Source organism: Sabethes cyaneus, chromosome 3 (assembly GCF_943734655.1).
Source record: "Sabethes cyaneus chromosome 3, idSabCyanKW18_F2, whole genome shotgun sequence".
NCBI lineage: Eukaryota > Metazoa > Arthropoda > Insecta > Diptera > Culicidae > Sabethes > Sabethes cyaneus.
In genome coordinates, this window is record NC_071355.1 from 151,059,310 (window position 1) to 151,077,520 (window position 18,211).

The 18,211-nt window shown below is 41.3% G+C and overlaps 4 protein-coding genes across 6 annotated transcripts in view; 2 read left to right on the forward strand and 2 right to left on the reverse strand.

Moving 5' to 3' along the window:
- Positions 1-4,202, forward strand: part of LOC128744445 (myosin-2 essential light chain) — a 22,830-nt gene extending 18,628 nt beyond the window's left edge. For both annotated transcript variants that reach the window (XM_053841468.1, XM_053841467.1), the window contains 2 exons: positions 3,210-3,538; positions 3,612-4,202. In XM_053841468.1, coding sequence (XP_053697443.1) covers positions 3,210-3,538; positions 3,612-3,695 — 413 coding nt within the window. In that variant the 3' untranslated portion in view covers positions 3,696-4,202. The remainder of the gene's footprint in view (positions 1-3,209; positions 3,539-3,611) is intronic.
- Positions 4,151-9,610, reverse strand: LOC128744443 (STE20-related kinase adapter protein alpha). 2 transcript variants are annotated; one of them, XM_053841465.1, is made up of 4 exons: positions 9,363-9,610; positions 8,614-9,311; positions 8,411-8,541; positions 4,151-4,481 (listed from the first exon to the last, which is right to left on the reverse strand). In XM_053841465.1, exons 1-4 carry the CDS (start codon positions 9,525-9,527, stop codon positions 4,393-4,395), a joined length of 1,083 nt encoding a protein of 360 aa, XP_053697440.1. In that variant the 5' UTR covers positions 9,528-9,610; the 3' UTR covers positions 4,151-4,392. The 2 variants fall into 2 exon arrangements, with proteins under 2 accessions (XP_053697440.1, XP_053697438.1); XM_053841463.1 differs by lacking the exon at positions 4,151-4,481 and having other exon boundaries at positions 7,887-8,541.
- Positions 9,611-11,638: 2,028 nt separating this feature from the next.
- Positions 11,639-12,716, forward strand: LOC128744444 (translocon-associated protein subunit gamma). The gene is made up of 2 exons (XM_053841466.1): positions 11,639-11,925; positions 11,983-12,716. Exons 1-2 carry the CDS (start codon positions 11,793-11,795, stop codon positions 12,402-12,404), a joined length of 555 nt encoding a protein of 184 aa, XP_053697441.1. The 5' UTR covers positions 11,639-11,792; the 3' UTR covers positions 12,405-12,716.
- Positions 12,717-12,850: 134 nt separating this feature from the next.
- LOC128744442 (protein RCC2 homolog) lies at positions 12,851-14,585 on the reverse strand. Its single transcript, XM_053841462.1, has one exon. It carries the CDS (start codon positions 14,428-14,430, stop codon positions 12,997-12,999), a length of 1,434 nt encoding a protein of 477 aa, XP_053697437.1. The 5' UTR covers positions 14,431-14,585; the 3' UTR covers positions 12,851-12,996.
- Positions 14,586-18,211: the final 3,626 nt, after the last annotated feature.

Genomic DNA, 18,211 nt, shown 5'->3' on the forward strand with positions numbered 1-18,211 from the left:
TTGGTGAGCAATTAGGAGAAAAGCCAAAAAACTATGTTTTGAAATCATGGACAATTTTTAAAATTGACGTAAATTATTACTGATTACAAAGGGGTAAACAATATGCTTACAAGTTTTTTAAATTTGAAAGTCATTTATCCCATAAATTTATTTCCATTGGCTATGATACGCGCAATGAGACGAAAGTAATTAAGTAAGCTGCTACCTACCTCAATGTATCGTCTGCTATTTGTTGCCTAATTAGTGTAAAAGTTTATCACGTGCGATTTGCATGACTTTCACTGAGCAGGTGAATAGGTGAAAATAACTCATCGGGCTCCGAAATGAAATTCCCACAACCTTTTCCTAAGCAATTAATTAGATTAAAGATCAATTCAGCTTTCACTGAGTGGTGCATCGTACATGCTTTGTTTTAAACTTTTAACACATAGAGAGAATACTGATCTTTGTTGCAAGATACACAGCACTGCTCGAACTAGTACTTATCCGTAGCGGTTTGTAGTGTTGTGTTGTTAATAAAAGTGTTGTTCATTTACTCTAAATGGCTTCATTTAATTTCTTTTTCAGTGTATTTTTCAAATAATGTCTTTAACTAATAGTTATATCAAAAGTACGAGTTTGAGCTTAGAATATCAGTGTAATTAGATTAAAATAATCAAATGACCTTTTGAATATGTTCAAATTAATAGCAGCAAGTTAACTTAGTGGTAACTCAAAAATGCTTATTATAATTTAATAATTTCGTTTTTTCAGTATTGGGAGTATCAGCGTATCAGCCTAATGAGTTTTGTAGGAAAACCATGTTCAAGCTTAATCTGCCACAGCTTGTTTCGTTTAACTGAATCGTACGCATGTTGAAGTCTATAAACGGCAAGTTTCCGGCAACGGCTTCAGTCTGAAAAATGGGATGCGGGAGAGAATTTTGTATGCAGAATTGAGGAGAGTAATACCTCGATAATTGCTGCATTCGAGTCGATGGCTCTTTTTGTAAATAAGGCAAATAGGCCAGTCCGTAGGTAATTCCTCCTCAGTCCATACCATTAGTATAACCTGATGGATTACACAATACAGTCGTTCGCTCCCGACTTTCAAAAATTCGGCGGAGATGCCGTCCTTTCCAGCTGCTTTGCCGTTTTCCAGCTATCTCACTGCTTTCCTAACCTCGTTTAAGGGGGGCTCCGTAGCCGCAAGGTTACCGAGTCTGCTTTGACAAGCGAGTGGTCGTGGGTTCGAATCTTAGTAGAATCAAGCCATTCGATGTCAAGTGACTTTATGGGCCCCTCCACATTACCCTTCCTTCTTGCTGAATTCTATATATTTACCCACTGAAGCCTCCTGACAGTGCAAATGTCCCTCCTATAGTTAAAGTGTACTGGTCAGAGGTACGAATGAGTCCTAGCCAGGGACGGCTATAATATGGGATAGTGCTGGCAGCGAAGAATAAGTGGGTAAAGTAGATCAAGCTTTTAAAGAAAGGGTAAACCCCAATACACACAATCACGCATAAATTTAATAAGCATATCGCTCACTCAAAAGCGATTATAGCAAAAAGAAATGCAGTGCAGGTCATACAGCAAACATCCGGGCGGTATTACAATAGATCAACTATACTGGTCGCAGTAATGAGTCCACGCAAGGAAAACAACCTCGTTTAAAGTTGGTGGATCCCCATAAAATATTCGATTAGGTTCAGGTCAGGTGATTGAACTGGCTAAACCATTACTTCTATATAATCAACTTGAAACCATCGTTTTACCTACTCGTGTTTTAGAACCTTTATTCTAATCTAATCTAATCTAATCTCACACTAACGCTCGTGTTTTAGAACCTTTATTCTGTTGAAAAACTTGTTTCACAGGCTTTTCGTCCTTAGCCATTAGTTGTATGACATTTTGCAAGATTTTGCAAGAACCGACTGTGTCCATAATGCCTGATATAACTTGATCACCTGGATGTGTCATCAAACCTTATCAACTGATTCAAGTCAACTCTGCGTAAAATAGGATTCAATACGACATTTGAAGAGAAACCAGAGTTATAGGACTCAATAGAATCAAAAGAATTTCTCAATCGTTCAGGGGTTCCATCACAAGACACTAATTTGGGGCTATTAATATTTATCATATTTTTATGCCAATGTTGACCGGAAGGACCTCCGAGTTTTGTTACAAAGAGTCATCGACAAGTTTAACGACTAGTGGAAATGCAACTCTTGCGGAACAAACTTGAGGCAATAAAACGTTGCTCCTATCAAGTCTCATGGATCTAAAGTTAAGTACAATTGAAATTCTGTACAATTTACAGATCGATGGTCCCGGCTGCAATGAATATGTCACTTTTCAAGCCACCGCCACCGGTACAGATAGCCGGTCAAACCAGATTTCTTAGCGAATTTTGACAATTTAATACGCTTGAAAAGGTCTGTCAATTGCGGTACAAAACTGCATACACACCTACAAACTGAAGGGCGTTAATTTTTTTTAAAGCACGATTAAAAGACCCAGTTTTCATTGTAATAAGCTTCAAGAACTCTAAAGATTCAAGTGAATTTATACAATAAAAAAGTCAAGAAATTTGGGTTTACTTCCTTTGTTTCAGTTCGCTTTTTTCAAATCAAACATGGTAAAGACACAAATTAGCGGTAGTTTGGATAAGGAGAGGGCCATTGAAGCAGTATTGCAGGTTCTTGGTTCGTTCGTTTTTACCAAACTCGTAGACCTGCGGATTGAACCAAGCCATAATGGGAGCCAATTATAGCCGGATTTGAGCCCAACTTTTCTCCCGGGCCCCGTGTTTCGCTGCTATTACACGAAAATCAAAACTTAACTATTTTTTGACTGAAAGCCAAAAAAATAAAAAATAGCTTGATCAAATTGTTTTTACAATCAGAGTTTAAATATTTCTTCGAAATTAAAAGGAACTTGCACTTTACATACCTGATTTTTCCTTGGCATAATTCAACTTAGGACAATTTCACTCCTATCATTCTAATTGTGCCGCTTGAGCGTATGTTCTAGACTACAAAGTAAATAAGTCAGGGTCTATTATCATCTCATTACCACTTATTACTACTGTTCGAGACATTTCCCTTTTTTGGTAGTACAGGTCATGAATTCAGTTAGTAGACGTCGAGTCGAAGCTAATGTATTCAAATTGTGTTAATTAAATTCGTGCTTACATTAACAAAATTTCCTTTGTTTTGTTTCTAGAATTCCAGGAGGCTTTCAACTTGTTCGACAACCGAGGAGATGGGAAGATCCAACAGCAGCAAATTGGGGAGTGCCTGCGAGCGCTCGGGCAAAATCCGACAGAGTCGGACGTGAAAAAATTTACCATGCAGCTGAAACCCGATGAGCGTGTTTCGTTTGAAGTTTTCTTGCCAATCTATCAAGCCATTTCCAAGCAGCGTACCGCGGATACTGCGGACGACTTTATTGAGGGTTTGCGTCACTTCGATAAGGACGCTAGTGGATTTATCTCGTCCGCTGAATTGAGACATTTGCTCACCACACTTGGTGAGAAATTAGCTGACGATGAGGTAAGTCTTAATTCCGTAGTCAAAACTGCAGTGTGAAATATTAAACTGTTATTCAATATTTAAACTGTTGCAGGTTGAACAACTTCTTCAGAACCAGGAGGACTCCCAAGGGAACGTTAACTACGAGGAGTTCGTTCGGATGGTGATGAGTGGTTAATCAATATAAATATGCATTTAACATCAAATCCACCATGTTTTTAATACCTTGCTTTTAAAGAACACAATAAATTTGTGCCCAATTCCATGTGGAATAAAATAACAATAACCATACTTAAGGGAGAACTATCGCGAAATTTCGAAATGCATTGTTTCCATCTAGAACATAGTTAGTATGAAAACCGTACGTAAGGCATTTTAACTTTAATTTGGCAGGTGACTTCGTTGGCCACATGTGCTGTTGATTGTAGTTACAAATGTAAGCTACCAATTACTTCCGCTGCAACATCCAATTCTGTTAAATGTTAAGTATTATTTACCGCTTAATGAGCTATTTCGAATTTATTCCTGCACGTAAAATACTTTTTGGCAAAATGAGCAGTTTTTGAAATTTTTGGATGCATTTCTAACGATGAGTCGGAAAACGAAGTTAAACAATAGTAACGATACCTTTGTCATTTTTTATTATATTTTAATTTGAATAATAAAGGCGTAACTTATACAATTATTTCCTCGGAAGTTTTATTCATTACATAAAAAGTTCCTTTTCCGGCTATGCCTTTTGAGCGAATTATATAACGAACAAATTGTACCAGCCGCTTACAAAAAATAAACGATGAGCGGTGGCATGAAAACAATTTTGATTTCAAAGCTATCAGATCGACAAATGGATTGATGTTTGTGGATGCTTGAATACTTCACGATACTTCAAAGTCCCATTCAAAATTACTTCCTCCGGTGTCCATCGACATTCCTGAGAACTCATTCGACAAGTTGAGATCGTAGTCTATAAGGAAAAAAAAGATTAGTTTTCTTAGAATATGCAGTTAGTGTGATCTCCATTAATCGAATGTCAGAAATCACAATTCTATAGATAACGGTTGGTAAACGGCCGGATAATGCGGAATATAGACCCCATAGTGGTCGTTAGCCTCTTATCCAGCAACTCCGATCCCGACCTCCTCGTGGTACCAGCCGGAATACGAGCAACCTTAGCGGAGATCGGGTAACCAACCCCGGTGGAAACTTAGGTCGTATACTAACCGGGAAGGAGGTAGTGAGTCTCGGCACTATAAGATGGCAGCCCCATCACGAGACTCGGTAGTGTTGCCCCAGTACGGCTACACACCTAAACAACATAAACTAACAACATTCAAGCATATTCGGAGCGGAATATTCGGCATCGACCTAGGCGACGGAATAAGGACGACGAATGGAGACTCGGGACTTGGAACTGCAGATCGCTAAATTTCGCAGGTTGCGAGCGGGTGCTGATTGAACAGCTGGAACCCCGCAAACTCGGCATCGTAGCTCTGCAGGAAATCTGTCGCAAAGGAGAGAAGGTATGGAAGATACGTGGCGGAAAGGCCCAGTTTTACCAGAGCGGTGGCGTTACCAACGAACTGGGAACGGGCTTTGTAGTGCTGGGCGGAATGCAGGATCGCGTGATAGATTGGAAGGCGATCAACGAGAGAATGTGTGTATTGAGGATAAAGGGTCGTTTCTTCAATTATAGCATCATTAACGTGCACTGCCCGCACGAAGGTAGACCCGACGATGAGAAAGAAGCGTTCTACGCGAGGCTGGAGGCAACGTACGACAGCTGCTCGTCACGGGACATCAAGATCGTCATCGGGGATATGAACGCCCAGGTCGGTAGGGAAGAAATGTATAGACCGGTGGTAGGACCCCATAGCCTGCACACCGACACAAACGATAATGGCCAACGATGTATAAACTTCGCAGCTTCCCGAGGCCTGGTGATCCGAAGCACCTTTTTCCCGCGCAAGGATATCCACAAAGCCACCTGGAGATCACCTGACCAACGTACAATGAACCAAATTGACCACGTTCTCATAGAGGGCCGGTTCTTCTCTAACATCACGAACGTACGCTCCCGTCGGGGTGCGGATATCGATTCTGACCATTACCTAGTAGCAGTACATGTGCGCTCAAAGCTGTCCACCGTATACCGGACACGTCAAAGCCGCCCTCCTCGGCTGAACATCAGGCAGCTAGATAACCCACAAGCTGCCGAGAACTACGCGCGAGTACTGAACGAGGCACTGCCTTCTTCCGAGGAGTTAGGTGCTTCAAACCTCGAAGACGGTTGGGGCAGAATACGCTCGGCCATCGGAGAGGCCGCCACTGCGGCACTAGGTATTGAGCCTCGGAGTACACAAAATGATTGGTTTGATGGGGAATGCCAACAAGCGGTGGAGGAGAAAAAAAATGCTTGGAAAAATTATCTAAGTATTGCCACTAGAGAGAACCTGGCCAAGTACCGACGAGCTAGGAACAAGTTGACCACGATCCTGAGGAGAAAAAAGCGCCAAAAGGAGGACAGGGATCGTGAAGAATTGGAGCAACTATTCCGAGCTAATGACACGCGCAAGTTTTATGAGAAGGTGAACCAAACTCGGAAGGGCTACACACCGAAACCTGACATGTGTAGGGACGAGGGAGGGAATCTAATTACAAACGAGCGCGAGGTGGTCGACAGGTGGAAGCAGTTCTTCGAGGAACACCTCAATGGCGAAGTCGCAGAAGGAGGCGGAACGGAAATTAACCTAGGAGCGCTTATGGAAGATAGTGATGTCCTAGCACCTGATCTCCAAGAAGTCAAACGAGAAATCAGGTTGCTGAAGACCAATAAAGCCGCAGGGAAGGACCGCCTACCGGCAGAGCTTTATAAACATGGCGGAGAAACGCTAGCAAAGGCTCTACACTGGGTTATTTCGAGGATTTGGGAGGAGGAAAAGCTACCGGAGGAATGGATGGAAGGAGTGGTTTGTCCCATCTACAAAAAGGGTGATCGGCTAGACTGCTGCAACTATCGCGGTATTACGCTGATAAATGCCGCCTACAAGGTACTCTCCCAGATCCTGTTACGCCGGCTGTCACCGATAGCACAAGGTTTCGTAGGGAATTATCAGGCGGGTTTTATGGAGGCTCGCGCAACTACGGACCAAATTTTTACTATCCGACAGATCTTGCAGAAATGTCGGGAGTACAACGTGCCCACGCATCACATCTTTATTGATTTCAAAGCAGCATACGATACAGTCGATCGAGACAAGCTATGGCAGATAATGCACGAATACGGTTTTCCGGACAAACTGACGCGACTGATCAGAGCTACATTGGATCGAGTGATGTGTTTTGTACGCATCTCTGGAACACTCTCGAGTCCCTTCGAGACGCGACGAGGGTTGAGACAAGGTGACGGTTTATCCTGCATGCTGTTCAACATCGCTCTTGAGGGGGTGATCCGACGAGCGGGCATCGAAACGAGAGGCACGATTTTTACCAAGAGTAGCCAACTTCTAGGCTTTGCAGATGACTTCGATATCATTGCCAGGAACTTTGCGACGGCGGAGGCAATCTACGCCAGACTGAAAGCGGAGTCTAGGAGAATTGGGCTAAAAATAAATGCGTCGAAGACCAAATACATGAAAGGAAGAGGCTCAAAGGAAACAAATGTGCGCCTCCCACGGACGGTAACCGTTGACGGCGACGAACTAGAAGTGGTAGAAGAGTTCGTGTATTTGGGATCGCTGGTGACCGCGGACAACAACACTAGTAAGGAGATCCAGCGGCGCATCCAAGCGGGAAATCGGGCCTACTTTGCCCTTCGTAAAACGCTACGATCAGGAAGCATACGCCGCCGCACGAAGCTAACAATGTACAAAACCATTATTAGACCGGTAGTTCTTTATGGACTTGAAGCCGTGACGCTGCTTACGGATGACATACGCGCCCTTGCCGTGTTTGAGCGGAAAGTGCTGCGGACGATATTTGGCGGAGTACAAACTGAAAGCGGAGAGTGGCGGAGGCGTATGAATCACGAGCTACAGGCACTGCTTGGGGAGACTCCCATCGTACATCTAGCGAAAGTTAGCAGGCTACGGTGGGCCGGACACGTCGTAAGGATGCCGGACGACTGTGCGACGAAAATAGTCCTCTTCAACAACCCCACCGGCACCAGGAACAGGGGTGCCCAACGTGCACGATGGCTCGACCAGGTCGAGAGCGATTTGCGACTTCTGAGACGACTAGGAAATTGGCGACGAGTGGCCCAAGACCGAGTTGAATGGAGACGAGTGCTTGAAACAGCACGAGCCACCCCGGCTCTATGCTGCTGAAGAAGAAGAATAGATAACGGTATAAGAGCATTATCCTTGAGTTCCTTTTTTGATCTATTTGTACTAAACATTTCTAGAGTACCACAAGTTAGTAACCGAAATCCGTTTCATTTTTGCCATCAACGAACTATGAACTCAATTATAATAATTAATTTTTAAGAAGTTCTTAAAACAAAATTTGGTTTAGTTTTGTTTTATACGACGAAAAGTACTGAAAACATTTAAACCCTTCAAAAACAGAAGGAATGTTTTCATAGAAATTTTATAATTTATTTTGAAGGTCTAATATTTTTTGTTACTGCATGCATTGCTGCTCGAAGCAGAACTGTCCCATTTAACAAAAAAGAAATTAAGAAAAATCTATTAAAAGTTTGAACACGAGTTTTTCAATAACTAGGTATTTTTACCAAGGTATTAAAAACCAGTAGGTATCTAGAGTTTATCTTACAGAAACGGGTTGCGGTTGCTTTGATCCTATCGACCACCACACTTTTAATAAAAAAATCATCAAAAATGATCTCGATACAAAGTTTTACCATAACTGCTGCCGCTTTTGCATTAGCAACCTTACCTTTGATGGTATTAAAGTCGGCTGTCTCAATGCCGCATGCTGCAAACTGTTCCCGAATGCTGGTGGACCTGCACTGCTTGAAAACTGGATGACTCAGTAGGTCTATCGCGCTCGATCGCTCAGCTGGATTCCTAAAAATGTCCGAACAAACACGGGCACAAAATTAACGTACTGTTTCCCGAGAAAATCGTCTGTAAACTTACGAAATCAGGCAAAGCTCGGTAAACTTGTGCAGAGCATCCGTAAATTGCCGACGTGAGTAAATTTGTCTTGTTTGAGTAGAACCGCTGTCTCCTACACCGGACTCCATGGCTTGGGCGAAAACCTCATCGCTCGGAATAGTGGAGCTATCTAACAGTAGTGGCTGATAGCCGCGCATCTTTTCCGTCAGCATCAGTGTAGTTTGAAAATTGCTGAATGGTTCCACTCCGTTTGCTAGTTCACAGGTCGTGATTCCTAAGCTATAGATATCAGATTTTTCCGTGTATCCCAGTAAATTTTGAGCTAACACTTCAGGTGCTAACCAATTTAGACTTTTAGTTGAATGAGGTGGAAGTTCGTGAAGGTTTTTCACGCGTTTTCCCTCAACGAGGATGTTGGTGCACACCCGAAACCCACCAATAATCGCTCTCGATTCGTTCAGGAATATGTGGCTAGCTCGGATGGACCGATGGATGTAACCTTTTCGATGTAGATATTCTAATCCATTGGTGACGTCTCGCAGAATGCAAACTAAAAGCGTTTCGGGAAATCCAGTCTCAAAGTAATTGCTCATCGTATCTCGGCAGGAACCATAACACATCAATGGTAATATAAAGTATAAGTCTAAAGTATGAACAAACGCCGTATAGTAGCTGAGAATGTTTGGATGATCGAATTCGCGCATATGTTTAGCTTCTTCCTGAAAGACAATGTTTAACCAAAAAAATTATTTATAACTTGTATTACTTACCATGATGAGATTAAAATCATTTCGTATGTTCTCCATTAGAAACTTCTTGATTGCTACATGCTCTTTCGAAGGAGTATGTTGACCTAAATAAACGATTCCATTACCATTGAAGCATTTTGCAAGTTCTACCTTCAGGTCGTAGCTACGAAGGTCATGGTCAAACATTGCGAATATTCCAGTAAATGAAGTGAAACTAGTGAAATTTCAAAGAACTGAATGATGTACTTGAATAAATCTTTTTTTGCCATCAACATAAAACAAGTGTAAATTTTATTTTGCTAGCGGATATTGACAATTAATGATTAATTTTTGATTTTGTTTTTATTGTGAATTCAATCTCAAACATGCAAACATTTCTTTCCAAGGGGCTGCTACTAGCTAAGTTCTTTGTATCTTTGTGCAATGAATGGTCGTAGGACGTCGTTCACAAAAGACGTCCGTTAAGGCCCAAACAGAATGCAGCGTTAACGCATCCGGCAACGTCAATTTGACAGTAAACCCATGGGAAACTGTCAGAATAACGCTGACGGACGCGTTGACGCGGCATTCTGTTTGGCCCTTTATTTTTAGGCGTTTCAGAACCCCCTCCCTTATTCCCCATCGACCTTTTTCGTCAGCTTCAGCTTAATTCCCCACCCCCGCTAGAGCGGTCGTCCAGTGCCAAATATTTTGGCACATTTCTGATTCAGTCTTACCATCCTATTGACATCTTCATCTGCAGCCGAATGACAGCTGAATTTGCCGGATTTTTTTATTGTTTTTGATTCTTGTGATTGGAGTCCGAAATCACGTAAAACCCCCTCCCCCATAGTCCAATGGCATCCGTTTTTTCCTTTTTTCAAACGGGCGTGCATTTACGTGGAAATTAGATAGATGTTATTGTATTTTCCAATAACGTTCAACTGAAAGTCACCTAAGTCCCTGTAGAGAAATTTATGTGATTTTTCACGTGGAAAGGTGTGGATTTTTTGCGTGTGTGCCAAACAGTTATCATTTTGAATATTTTGAGTGTAAGTCACCGATTCGGGGATTACCGTGACGTAACGTACTTTCTCAGACGGGTCGTGAATGCGTGACAAAATGTGACAACGGGGGGAGGGGGGATTGATTTTGGTCAAAATTTGCGTGACGTACTCAATTTTTGTCGCTTATATAGCAAAGTTTCGTTAATTGGTGGTTCGTTAATTGGGCGGTTCGTTAATTGGGTGTTCGCTAATTGGGCTATCTGACAACTTGAATGTCAAAATTGTATGGAATTTTCGAGTTTAGAAATTTCTAACAACTGTCAGTCGGCCCAATTAGCGAATCAGCTGGAGTGCAATCGTGGCCCAATTAACGAATTCTGGCTGTACATGATTTTTGTCTCATGTTGGAGAACAGCTGATGCTGGAGGAACAAACTGAAAAATAGCAATTATCGAATATTAGTTATGTTGCTCCGTTTGCCACACAACAGAGCACATATTTTGGTCAAATTTTTCATCATGTTTCAAATTCAAGCACACGTTTTAAAAATTTGCTGGCATTTCAGCCAGCGGAAGACGAAATTCATTCTGTACGTTGGTGACAAAGGAATGGATCTCTTTTGTTTACCGTTGTTGTTTGCCTCATATTCAAGCACCAACACACACGTAGTTGGAAAGCTCAATAGAACTCGTACACCCTGAGAAAAAAGCACCGAATTCGGTAAAATTTTACCGAAATCTAAACAGCTGAACGCTCGGTAAATTTTTTTATGTTATCAAACGTTACTAAAGATCAGTAAACGTCGAAATGCATGATCGAAATTTTTACCGAACGTTCAGCTGTTTAGATTTCGGCAAAATTTGCTGAACTGTTTAAGTGTGTAAAACTGCTGCAAAGCACAATATTTAAATATTTAATAAGTTTACTTTTTTTCTGATTCACGATTGAAGAAGGACAAAATGTATAACTATGGCAGCACTGTTGTGACAAAAATATTTATCGATACGTGAAGTAATGATGACCCTTAGGTTTGACAGCGGACCAGGGATGCCAAATGATTTTTTGAAAAGTCTTCACAAATCAAGAAAAATGTCTTCATTTGTCTTCTTCCGGCTTTCCAGATTTTTTTACCCATTTGAATTGCATGGTGAAGACATGTCTTCAAGTGAAGACATTTCAAAATAAAAGTCTTCATTATAACAAAAATGTCTTCAAAATGAAGACATGTCTTCACTTCTGGCATCTCTGCAGCGGACTGCGGGCTGCGGGCGTAATGCAAGTGCTGGCGGGCATAATTTCGGTCCACATCGTCAAAATCCTGACACGTCGCGGCTACGTGCGATCATTTCAGCAGCTTACACTTTCTTCGGAGTTACACAGTTTCTTTGCAAGGCGGTCTAAGTGTAAGCCAATCGTTATTTTGCTTCAAAAGGGTGTGAAAACGGATCTCGACTAACTAATTACGATGGTTCAAGAGAAGAGTTCGAGTTTTACAAAGGAAGAGGAGCTGTTGCTGCAGGACTTCAGCCGGAATGTAAGCACGAAGTCTAATGCAGTCTTCTACGGGAATGCTTTTATTATTTCGGCAGTTCCTATCTGTGAGTACAAATTTGGTTAAAGTCTTAGTTCGAATATGAATTATTTTAAATCCGTAGGGCTCTTCTGGAGAGTTCATCAAATGGAGCTGCTGCCTTCGGCGTTGTTTTTCGCCATTGTCACCGGTCTGTGCACATATCTAATGGCAATGGCCTATAAGAACACGAAATTTACATTGAAGCATAAGATTGCGAACAAACGCGAGGACGCAGTTACGCGTGAAATGACCGCCCTGCTGGCCGATGATAAAAAACTGAGCCGCAAAGACAAGGACGAAAGAATCATGTGGAAGAAGAATGACGTCGCGGAGTACGAAGCAACGACGTTTTCTATTTTCTACAACAACGCTCTCTTCCTGGCTGTTGTCATCTTCGCTAGCTTTTATCTGCTGCGTTCTTTCACGCCAACTTTTAACTACATCTTGTCGGTAGCCGGAGCTGGAGGACTGATGGCTTTGCTGTCAACTGGCAAATCGTCTTAAAAATCACGGAATTCTTCCAGGAGATTTTTCGTTTTCATATTCGTTCATTTTTTTTCAATGCACGACTTCTGCGTTTAGAATAGAAGAAACCAGTTTCATTTCGAAATGAGTGAATCATTTAGCATTATTGAGTATATACAGATACAGACGTGTTTTGTCTTATAATTGAAAGGAGTGATTGAGTTCTATGGATTGACGATGTTCTTCACTGCCAGTTTCTTTGGTTCTGGAAACATCAGGATAATAGTATCTTGCGTAAAATAAATTTACTCAATTTCCATGTGAGCTCACGTGTAAAAATATTTTCAATTTTTAACAATCAAACTGATGACATACACAAGGTAAACTAATTTTTTTCTTTCTTCGTTATGATGGCACAGACCTATCAATCCGTAAAAATGGTTTAGAAGACGGGGTAATATGAATTGAAAAAAAAAACGTCCATTATAAAATGAGTTTATTCTTAGGAGACTTGCTGTGTGGAGTTAACATTAATGTTACATAAGTAAAAGAATAAAATAAGCAGTTGAACCTGCCAAAATAGACGAACGGGTATTAGTAAGGCTCACACAATAGTTAAACCTGAATTTGATTAATCTATAATAAATTCCTGGAATGTGTTGTATTTTTGCTTAGTCAGTTCATGCTCCGTATTGACGAGAAGCAAAGTGTGCGAGTAACCCATTGAAACTTGTGGTATTTTCATGCCATCGCAACGGGAAACCGCTTTCGGCGTGGAAGATGATTTCTGCAAATCGCCAAGACCTAGCTCACCGTACGTCGGTGATGCTCCCCAAGCGATCAACGAGTCGTCGGCGGAAATGACAATTGAAGTGTAACTAGTTCCAATACTGGTAATGTTCCATCCGGACAGATCTTGTACCGGTTTCGGGTACATATTTGCTTCACCGGTTTTCTTGTTTTGACCGAACAGATATAAGTTGCCTATGTCGGTGGTGGCAAGGCTGTAGGAAGTGCCACAGAAAACACGTAGGACTTTTCGGTTTTGGAAGTCGAAAAATTTGATCAGTCTAGGAACTTTCTCATCCTTTTGCTCAGAGTGACCGAGTCGTCCGATGCCTCCGAATCCCCAGCTGAATGCTCTATTTTTTGAGTCAATTGCGACTGTATGATTGTTACCGCATGAAAAGTCGACAATTTTAACATCATCAATGGGCGTTACGTGGCCGTCTTTAGCCTTCTCGACGTATAAAACAATTTTTTTGGGCGATGTTTCGAAATGAAATGACATTTTATTGGAAGTTACAAAATATTTACCATCAGTATTGTGCCCAAGCTGGCCATATTCCGGTAGCCCGAAAGAATACAAATTACCCTTTATGTCAAGTATCATTGAAAAATCAGCACCACATCCAATCCGAATAATCGGCGGTCCTCCATAGTTTATACGAGTCGCCTTCAAAATCATTGGCTGTGTGTTTCCAACACCGCATTGTCCGCTTTTGTTGTCACCGCACGCATAAACGATACCAGCGTCGGTTAAGAAAAGTGTATGGTTTCTACCACAAGCTGCTTGGATGACATTGAAGCATTCCAGGCCGGTAACCTGGGTTGGTTTTTCGATTGTTTTCAAATCAGCCTGACCCAATTGTCCGAATTGGTTGCGGCCGAATGCTAACGCCTTCATATCCGTAGTAATTAGCACTGAGTGAGCCGAACAGCATCCACTTACTACGGAACGGTACGTATCCGACGTAAAGCGATGGAAAGTGTAGAGATTCGGCCGTACTTTGGCTGTGCCTTTAGTACCGGCTTTTCTTCCTGTCATGTCCCAGGTTACCATACCAGAGATAAGCAACCGACCGGGCCCTTTGTCGTAAGTTTTGAGTAAATCCTCCGGTAATTGTTCATGATTGTTAATGTCATCGGACGGAATAATCACCTCTGCTGAAGGCCCATCGTTGTTATAATCGTCGCTTTGATCCGAGCTGTAATCTTCGTCGATTTTCTTCTTATTCCGCTTCGCTGGCTTCTTAACCGGTTCCGATTTACGTTTCGAAGACATAGCTGCAAGGACAAAACGGACTTGCTTAACTGAAAGTGGAAATTTGCACCAGTTTTTTCCTAAATTCCACTTGCAACAAACGCTACACTAACAAGGACAAAAACTAATGGCGTCCGCAGGGCCAAGCAGCACAAAGACTCAAACAGACAACTGCATTGACGCCTACCTACTAGCGCCATTTTGACAAATTGACAGACAGCACAGCAGGTCTCTTCTACGAGGGAGCCGCTAGTCGCTGATTACTTGATGAGTCTGATAGTAATCACGCGGTAGTAAAATCTGCAGTTTTCTTGAAATAACAATTTTATGTGGTGATTACTGATGATTAACTAAAGCACCAGATAGAGAACAGAGACTGTGAAGAATTAAAACTGTGAAGAAGGTGAACCACACTCGTAAGGGATACATACCGGAACCAAACATGTGTAGGGACGAGGAAGGAAATCTAATCACAAACGAAGTGATCGACAGGTGATTGGTGAAACTACAGATCTAGCCCCCTCTATGAAAAATGAATTTTTGAATTTCGATGAAAATGAACATCTAGAACAAAATAATTGACCTCAAAATTTTTCCATGAGTAATTTAGATGCTTCATTTCAATTTTGTAATATATCTGAATTGCCAATATAACTGGGTAGAGCATTAGATATGAAATGTATTAGAAAGAGAAATTGGACTTTTTCTTAGTTGGCCCTCCTTTAGATAATTGTTTTTGCATGAAAATCAAAACTTGAGCTTCTTTTGAATACTTTAATGAAAAAATAGGGGTCAGTCCCGGTGTAGACATACATCCTACTGTCTTCAGCCGAAATGCTTCCCACGTCGTAGGTACGTCTGCTTTTTCGAGACTGTTTCCCTTTCCGGCTGTCACAGCGGAACCCCGGCAGGCAGGGAGGCAGTACATACTCTGAACCAACCGCTGCCATCATGAGTAATGGCAGTGAATCAGAGGGTACACTCAAGTCGTTTTTTACGCGAAGGATTCGTCCCGCGTAAATTCCGAAATTCGTGTAAAAAACCGCGTAAATTCCGAAATTCGCGTAAAAAAACCGCGTAAATTCCGAAAATCGCGTAAAAAGCGACTTCAGTGTATTAATATGTAATGTTACGACCGTGAGTGACTTTCATTTAGGGAGTACGCCCGGCAGCTGCGAATCGGCAGGATTTATTCCGCCCGTGCAGGCAGCCAGCCAGCCAGCCAAACCGGAGATAATGATTTTGCTTGAGGCAATATTCGCTCGCTGGCAGTGCCTCTCAGTGCTGGAGGTGGAATGTGTCGAGAAGTACGACATTTTAATCAATCTTCAAAGTACGGAAGTACGGTTTCGAATCCCAACTTCGCAGAAGTCACGAATAACCCAAACTGTTAAAGTTTAAAAGGTTAAACTGAAAAAAATAGTCATTGGTTTTATCGCAGAGAGTTAGAAAACGAGATAAACATACTTGAAAATGGCAAAAATAATGATTTTTCCAGCGGTAATCTGTTTTGATGGCATGAGCGATCCGATATGCGCAAAATTTGCTTGAAATTTGTATAAATTTATATGGGAAAACCCATTTATTACCATTTTCAATTCTATACACCACTATATCTATATGCTTAAATCAACCGCTTTTCTCTGCTTTTCTTGTCCGATCTGAATAACAGCTAGTGATGAAAATGCCAAATGAAATGTTTCTCACTTATCTTGTATTTCAATGTAAATTGCAAAATTGTACACACATAGCGTAACCAACCTATTTTGGACACCTTTAGCAGCTGTACGTAATTTGGACACTTCCATTTGATTTTGCTGTAAGTGTCCAAATTATGTACAGCTGTTGAGGGGGTCCAAAATACGTTGGTTACCCTACATGTACACATACATTGACGCATTTTTTTTCCTGTGTGGACTCATCACTGCGACCAGTATAATTGATCTATTGTGATATCGCCCGGGTGTTTGCTGTATGACCTGCACGGCATTTCTTTTTGCTTTTATCGCTATTGAATGAGCGATATGCTTATTAAATTTTATGCGTACTTGTGTGTATTGGGGTTTATCCTTCCTTCAAAGCTTGATCTACTTTATCCACTTTTTCCTCACTGCCAATACTATTCCATATTATAGCCGTCCCTGGCGAGGACTCATTCGTTCCTCTGAACCAGTACACTTAACTATTGGAGGGACTTTTGGACTTGCAGGGGGTTTCAGTGGGTAAATTTAGAATTTAGCATGAAGGAAGGGTAAATGAGGGGGGGGGGGGGCTGAGAATAAACCTATGCTAAAGTCACTTGACATCGAATGGCTTGATTCTACTAAGATTCGAACCCACGACTTGGCAAAGCAGACGCGGTAACCTTGCGGCTACGGAGCCCCCCTTACATAGACACATACACACACACACACACACACACACACACACACACACACACACACACACACACACACACACACACACACACACACACACACACACACACACACACACACACACACACACACACACACACACACACACACACACACACACACACACACACACACACACACACACACACACACACACACACACACACACACACACACACACACACACACACACACACACACACACACACACACACACACACACACACACACACACACACACACACACACACACACACACACACACACACACACACACACACACACACACACACACACACACACACACACACACACACACACACACACACACACACATACACGCACACACACAAATATAAAATGCTTAGTTTTCGAAACTAAGTTTAATGGTACCTGACATTCTTTCCTTTTCCGGTTTTTCGAGTGATTCCTCCTACCTTTACACTATATATTTATATAGTATAAAGGCAAAAACTCAAGCAAAAACTACAGTTAGTAAACTAGAGTTAATAAAAGCTTGAGAGCAATTTTCATTTGCAGCACTTTTATAAGATTTCGTACATTAATGCGCAATTCATTTTAATATACCGATGTAAAAAAACGAAAAAATATCGAGGCCTATAGCCTCCCCTAGAAATAATCACTTTCTTTATGCAGCTCTAATCGCTTCAAATTATTCAGTAAATAGTTATTGCTTTTGTAATTCAGCTGCCATGCTGCCATTGTTACTTGGATCTATAGAATAACAAATTGAATTTTTGTTACTTTAAAGCAACGAATAGGCAAACAAGAAAAAAACATTTAAAAAATTTCTTACAATATGGTCGGCGTGAAGTCCGATCGAACCAAGTGATAAAACTCTGATTTTGTGATAACGCATTTAAAGATTCTGTATGGTTTATACGTATCAATCATTCGAAATCATCTTATAACTCTGACTGTTTGCAACATTTATGCGATCTGATTAGAGCAAAATATAACCTAGAAAATTCTTGATCGTTTGCTGTTTTTAGACTTACACAAATTTGAAAAAAAGTTTATGTCACCCCCCCGTCATAAATTTCCGAAATGTGAAGGGGCAAAAAAATAAAATGTTATTTTATTAAGTTGCATTCTTTAGTGAAAAGCAGATTTTTTACAACCAGTTTACATCTATAAAATAATCAATATGTGCAAAGCTAAAACAATTAGGTATCCCGTTAATACTGATCAACTTTCTTTCGCTTACTAATCTTTATGGTTCCTACTGGCTACTGCAAGTCACAGGCGACTGTTTTGCGTTCGTTCGTTCGTTCCATTTTAATTCAACTTGTTTTAAAAGAACTGAATTAGATTGTAGCAAAAATCAATCAAACAATATATGAGTGAAATTCTATGCCGCTGTT

Bases quoted from the DNA above. Each gene is read 5' to 3' on its own strand.
- LOC128744443 (XM_053841463.1), bottom strand. From the start codon at position 9,527: ATGTTTGACCATGACCTTCGTAGCTACGACCTGAAGGTAGAACTTGCA. The intron at 9,312-9,362 runs GTAAGTAATACA...ATTGTCTTTCAG, and splicing joins ATGATTTTAATCTCATCATG to GAAGAAGCTAAACATATGCG. The intron at 8,542-8,613 runs GTAAGTTTACAG...GGACATTTTTAG, and splicing joins ACCGAGCTTTGCCTGATTTC to GAATCCAGCTGAGCGATCGA.
- LOC128744442 (XM_053841462.1), bottom strand. From the start codon at position 14,430: ATGTCTTCGAAACGTAAATCGGAACCGGTTAAGAAGCCAGCGAAGCGG.
- LOC128744444 (XM_053841466.1), top strand. From the start codon at position 11,793: ATGGTTCAAGAGAAGAGTTCGAGTTTTACAAAGGAAGAGGAGCTGTTG. The intron at 11,926-11,982 runs GTGAGTACAAAT...TTAAATCCGTAG, and splicing joins TATTTCGGCAGTTCCTATCT to GGCTCTTCTGGAGAGTTCAT.